Consider the following 6,332-nt stretch of genomic DNA (forward strand, 5'->3'; position numbering starts at 1 on the left):
AAGATGTTGATTAGGTGCATGCATTCAAAATGTGGAGAATTATGAAGCTGCGTGTGCATTAAAAACGGGCTGTTATAAACGGTTTCATAATTTTCTCAAAGCTGCATTTGAAAGTGCTTAAGCATAAATATTGTAACGTAACTAAATGTAACTACACAATACGTTTTTTGTCAATTTGGTAAAAAGCTTCGTTTGTAGAACGGTAGAAGCTATTTTTAACCATCGAATTTGAAAACGTACTTTCGTTCATACAATTTTGCCAGAAAGGCATTTTTGATCGTCATTTAATTTACTTCTCTTCGTTTTTTCTTCATCTGGCTTTTAATAAAATATTGAGCACATTATTACTCATTGTTCTGCTTTTTCATTTATATGGGGACAATTAAACTGAAACAACTGACGAATCGTTCCCTGATAAAAAGTAAGGAGCTAAAATTGTTTCTCATTGAATTTTTTTTTTAATTCTGGGGGTTACTAAAATCAGAGAATTCGTTTTTCTGTGACAAATTATTTCTAGTTAGCAGTTTTAATTATTTTCCTGACGCAATTGATATCTCTAGAGTGTTCTATTCTCCTCCCGGGATTCAAAAACCAGTTTTGCGCAGCCACCCCCCCCCCTCATTAGTGAATGGTACTTGAAGTGTTCTAGAGACCTTTTTGATTGCGTCTTTTGGAATGTTGCATGCCCGAAATGACGGGGCCAACGGATTTTTTTAAAGTACGAGTAGATAAGAAAAATCATCAAATGACAACAGAAATGAATCAGCAATTTTCTATCTCGTATACTTTTGGCGTACAAAATTACACACTGTTCTGCTATTTCTGCATAGTTGCCGTGCTTTTTTGAGGTTTTAATTGTACTTGGTGGCTTAAATCTGCGAGGGACACAAGAACTCGGACCACAAATCGAACAACAAAATTTCAAGATGATGTTATATTGTGTATCATAATGATTATTTTTCAGGCAAAACGCTGCTAGCTCTAATTGTGGCTCATGCACTTGTCCATGGAGCACATTGCTGTGAAGGTAATTCTACGCTCAACAATTTAAGATCATTAATCTTACAACAATCCTGCAGGATTTTATGAAAGTAAACATCCATCTTGCAAGATCTTTTTAGATAACCCTTTCAATATAAATTTTTTCTAAAACTAATGAAAAAGTTTTCTATTAGTTGTTCCGACCCCTCTTGAGGGGGGAGGAACTATATACTCAAAAGGGTTTTTTTGTTCAGACAATTTTGGCCGATCGATATATTCATCGTAGAGAGTGGAGACTAGTATCATTAAAAAGCTCGTCCAGCGTAGAATATGGAAATAAAAAGATTTTCGTTTTTTACAGGGAGTTATCAGGTTTAAACTTTTGAGAAAATAGAGTGAATTCCGTTGATTTCATTCACGGAGTTTTGACTAAAATTTCGTCAATTTTGCGAATATTTGTTAGTTTTAAAAACAAAAGTTGTTGATTTTATTTTTAAACACAAAAAAATATTGTGTTTCATCAAAACGGCAAGAATTAAGTTTCTTTAGTCCTCTTTGATTAAACTTACAGAAAGTACACAACCTAACACCACCCCTAACACAATCGTTGCAGACACGAAAGGGGGCCATTTTTACTTTAACTTCCGTTGAGAGTGCTCTGTAATTAAAGCTTTGCTGTTTTTTGCTAACTTTACTCGGTGATTATCATAAACGCAGCATTTGTTTTTAATTTTTTAACTAACAACTTATCTATATCTACCACATTCGAAAAAATAAGTGCTCCTAGTGGATGAACAGCATTAGCAGGGCTAATTTTGGACCAAACTTGGACTGTTACAATTCAAAAATAATTCGAGTTGTAATCAATCGGTCATTTTTTAAAATTAATTTAGTCGATCTTTTTAATATTAACTAGAGATCAGAACATTTCAAATCAAAGCTCATTAGTAATAGGTCCAATTGGCTTCCTTAGCAGCTCCAAAATAATGCTTCTAGTTCTTTACTTGAAAACTTATGGTCGTTTTGACATCAAAAAAAATTTGATTTTTGAAAAAATAATGACTTATTGTCAGCTTGTAGCTTATTGTCAGCAAATAAAGAATGTTTCTTCTTTCTGCTGAGTTTAGATTTATCCTCTAATGCGATTTTACGCCTTAAATTATGGCTTTCTGCCTTTGATACTACTAGATTTTGCAGTTTTTTATTTTTAGGTATTTGCCCATTTTTCATGTTTACTAATTTTGTCACTTTATCACTTTATTGACAGCTCATATATCACATTATTGGCGTTCAACATGAAGCACAATTGATAATACTGATTTCCTGAGAGATATAGATTTTGGTTTTAACGGCTACGACAATACTTTCTCGAAGAATTTAATTGATTATTTAAATTTTGTTTTTAATTATCGTTTTTAGTTTGTCTTTTTAGTCATATGATTTTTCCTTTACATTGACCTGGTTTCATTGGCTTTTCAGAGAAGAACAGCCGATATTCTGATATTAGTGGATAGCTGATGGCTTTCATGACTTTGAAAACAATTGTTTTCCAAAATAAAGAAAGCAGTTAACTTCGCAATTTTGGTCCTCTCTTATTGTCTGTTTGTAGCCTAGTCTCGTTAATTACTGGCCAGATATAATATTATTGGTGACAAAAGTATTTGGTGTCACAAAATATATTGCTTTTAAATGATTCGTTATGATTTTTTTGGCTTCGACACTGGTTTTTCACAAAAAATGTCAATTAATTTTTGATTTTTGTCTTATTTCACGTTCTTTTTTAACCGTAAGACATTTTCTCGACAAATGAAGGTCTTATTGGCTTTCTTTGGAAGAATAAAAGAACCTATTTAATTTTTTTCTTTTTGTAATTAATGGTTTTCATGACTTTGGAAAAAAATTTTATAGAAAAATTAAGTTTTACTTTATTTTGCGTTTTTTTTTCTTTTTTGTCCACTTGTTACCTAGTTTCACTAATGAGAGGGTACGTGAAACTTTATCAGTGTTAAAAGAAGGTGCACTCAAACACATTCTGAGGGCCAAAACATGGCTTTACTGCTTGGAAAGCGTTTTCTGGAAAGTTTTAATTGATTTTTTGTTTGTTGTCTGTTTGTTGTTTTTTTTTGTAACGGCATACAAAATTGAATCCCGACAGTTCTTAATTCTCCTCTATAGAAGCATTGGTAACCGTAAAGCTATGGGATCTTTTAGTCTTTCTAATGGTTTTTATTACTTTTAATTTAATTTTTTAAAAAAATTAAGGAAATTTTTTCAACTTTACTGTTTTTGTTTTTGTTTCGTCTATTTGGTACCAAGCCTTAGTATGGACTGGTCTCAGTTTTCTCTGTTGAATTACAAATTATTTTGTTTAGTTTCAGTTTCATCTGACGCTATTTTGACTTTGTTATTAAGTTTGTTTTCTAAAACGGACATAAAGTTTTTGATGTAGTTAATTTTTGTTGTTGCTTGATTTTGCTGTTCGTCTTGACTCGCTTTCTTAATATTGGACTATCTCATCAATCTAATGCATCTTTTTTGTACTCCACTGAGTTGTTTACTTTTGAGGCTATCTTTTTGTTTATACACCAATTTTTTTGAATACTTGAATTTTTGGGGTTTTCTTTCTGTTCCTCATTTGGTAGACAATTATGCCAAAATTGTGGATGAGTGGGGTCGGAACCATATGTACGATCGCACATTACCGGGCCTCGTTGTTTAAGATCTAAGATTGATGCGCTCGTGTATGTAGTAATGATACATATGATTTAAAGTGAAAAATTTCTTACGGAACTGTTTGAAAAATTGAAGTGCGTAATAATGTACACCTCTCCAAAAAAGAACATGTTTGTATTCTTCAATAGATCATTAACGCTGCATGCTTTCTGCAGAGCTGATTAAGCTTAAATATAGATGTTTTCCCATAATCGTATATCAAAATTTAAAATTGTCAGTTTCTCTTAAAACAACGCCCCCTTTATCTCGACAAATTCAGCTTAAATGATATTAAATCAAAGGGAGCGAATGCGAAGTAAAAACCAACGGAATAAAACAGCAAGTACCCTAAAAGATAAACCTTTAGCTTGAATATTTTTAGGTTGAAAAGTTTATTACTCATAACTCAATAATTTCAACCTACTCGTACTGAACTCCAAATATAAATTAAGTTCAATTTATAACAATTGTTCTCAGCATATCAGAGATCTGAGAAACAAACGAATCAAGGTTTGATCCCGCAAGCGCCTGCATTTCTTCTCCTGGTAGACGGTCCCAGAAATAAAAAGGATCTAACCAATTTTGGAAATGCAGAGTCGTGCGCTCAGACTAAATGAAAGTGAAAATATCAGATTCCTGATAGCTCCTTTGTTCCTCAAATCGAGAATGACAAAGTTTCTACTATTTCTGTTGGGCATTTTCTTATGCCATAGAACTTTTTTTACTCTATCGTTCAATATTTTTTTTACTTAAGAAGATAATTTTTTTGAGAACTAAAACTTCAAGAAAGAAAATTTTCGAGGAAAAAATTATTTGAAATCTAGTTCTAATTTTTTCACTATATGGCCTAAATTATTCTAATTAATATAAAAGGCGAGACTTAGGGGCAGATGAACCGGATTGTCAGTTTCTAAGCACATCAAAATGAGCTTTCAAAAATTAGTATTTTAGTGAAAAATTTGGTCACAGGCAACTCTAATGTGATGGGTCTTTTGAAAAAAAAAACCTACTGCGTTTGTTAAATAATTTTACCGCAAAAGCAAAAATGCTGCTTTCTGTTTTGGATTGCGTCTCTTTGGATATGTTCTCTATCATATACTTTTAAATGATTTTGTTGAAACAATTTAAAATTCTCTCTCTCTCTCTCAAATTAGGTTTAACCTGAGTCCAATTAGTTATGATCTCTGTACTGATTTCCCTAGTCTGGACCTGCGGAATTATGAAAAAGATCTTATAATTCCATGTGGAGTGGGAAGGAGCGAGGGGTGGTAAATATTTAATTATATTACATGGTCGAGGAACCTAGTCGATGAACCCAAATTCTTTTTATATGCAAAAATGAGTCAAAATAAAAAGTTCCCCCAACATCTGGGTTCAATTGCGCTACATCTCCTTAACTTTCAAAGCATTCAAAAACAAGACATTTTTTATTGTCTGGCCAAATTCCAGGACACGTTTTAACGTTCAGCCAAATTCCAGTACACGCTTTACTGTTCGGCCAAATTCCAGGACACGTTTCATTGTCTATACAAAATTACAAATTTGAGGACGGTTGTTTTAGTTCCAGCCAAAGTCGATGACATCACTTAAAGTCCAGACAAATTCTTTTCATACCAAAAATCTATCCAGGAAATTCTTTTTATGTCATATATCGGCCGCGGACGGTCTTTTAAGAATTTTAGTTCAATACTAGGGTTGTCATTGCATTTACACTGTCACTGTACAAAATTGTACTGGGAGTCACCATAATAGGTTACATGATTGGAGCGTGACATCGCCACGCAAAACAAAGATCACCTAATTGTCGTGCAAAATATTGTTCTCATCGGTTCTTTTTGGCGCGCTATTTTCATTTAATGCAGAAATCATCTGATGTATAATAGCATTTTGAACACCAATTATTGTGGGATGTAAGATCTGAAATCCAAGGGATAGGGTGTCATTAAGGATTCGATAGCGTAGATTTATCATAATCATAATTTGGGATTCAAGCGGATGGTATAATAGGGCTTATTTTGATTCGACATGATGACGTTTGTATGACTAACCAATGATGTTAAAAATGAGATTTGACAACAATGCTGAGAGGTATTTTCCATAAGATATGTTTGCATGATGTTTGTGTTTTGAAAAATCTAAGGAATTCACTCAAGTAACATTTCACTGACTATACTTTGTATTTTTTATTTATAATTGGGTATATCGTTTAATTTGGGATTTTGGCATTGAGTATTTTTTGCCCTTGTGACATGGATCCCTTGTTTAGTTCCTGATGCGCCACTTGGTGTCAATGTCCAACTGGACATAAGCGGGGATGGTAGACCAGTCCGGATTAGCGCCACTTCTGCTGTGGGAAACACTGAGCGCTTCACAATGTCAGTGAATGACTACTACGATAACTCTCCAATCTATGAGAATTTGCAACTGGGTCTTAACCAGACATTGTCTCTAGACTTACCTGATTATGGCACAGTGTATGACTTTGAAGTTTACGCCGTTGACGAATGTTCAAATGGAACCACCTTGATAAGCGAAACTGCGTTTCAACGATTTTATTTAACAGGTTGGTAAAACGGTTGGTTTAACAGGTTGGTTAAAAGGAATCTTATGATTGTGCAAATTTGTTAAAATGCATAAAA

The 6,332-nt window shown here is 33.3% G+C and overlaps 1 protein-coding gene across 2 annotated transcripts in view; it reads left to right on the plus strand.

Annotated features, from left to right (window-relative positions):
• The first annotated feature begins 212 nt into the window (after nucleotides 1–212).
• The window catches only part of LOC142342819 (uncharacterized), a 53,543-nt gene continuing 47,423 nt past the window's right edge, over nucleotides 213–6,332 (plus strand). Inside the window, exons 1-3 of one of the 2 annotated variants that reach the window (XM_075394413.1) lie at nucleotides 213–421; nucleotides 965–1,027; nucleotides 5,960–6,256. In XM_075394413.1, coding sequence (XP_075250528.1) covers nucleotides 373–421; nucleotides 965–1,027; nucleotides 5,960–6,256 — 409 coding nt within the window. In that variant the 5' untranslated portion in view covers nucleotides 213–372. The remainder of the gene's footprint in view (nucleotides 422–964; nucleotides 1,028–5,959; nucleotides 6,257–6,332) is intronic. The other variant, XM_075394414.1, reaches the window with a different exon arrangement.

The sequence above is a fragment of the Convolutriloba macropyga genome, chromosome 7, assembly GCF_964194025.1.
Source record: "Convolutriloba macropyga chromosome 7, txConMacr16.3, whole genome shotgun sequence".
In the NCBI taxonomy this organism is placed as follows: domain Eukaryota; kingdom Metazoa; phylum Xenacoelomorpha; order Acoela; family Convolutidae; genus Convolutriloba; species Convolutriloba macropyga.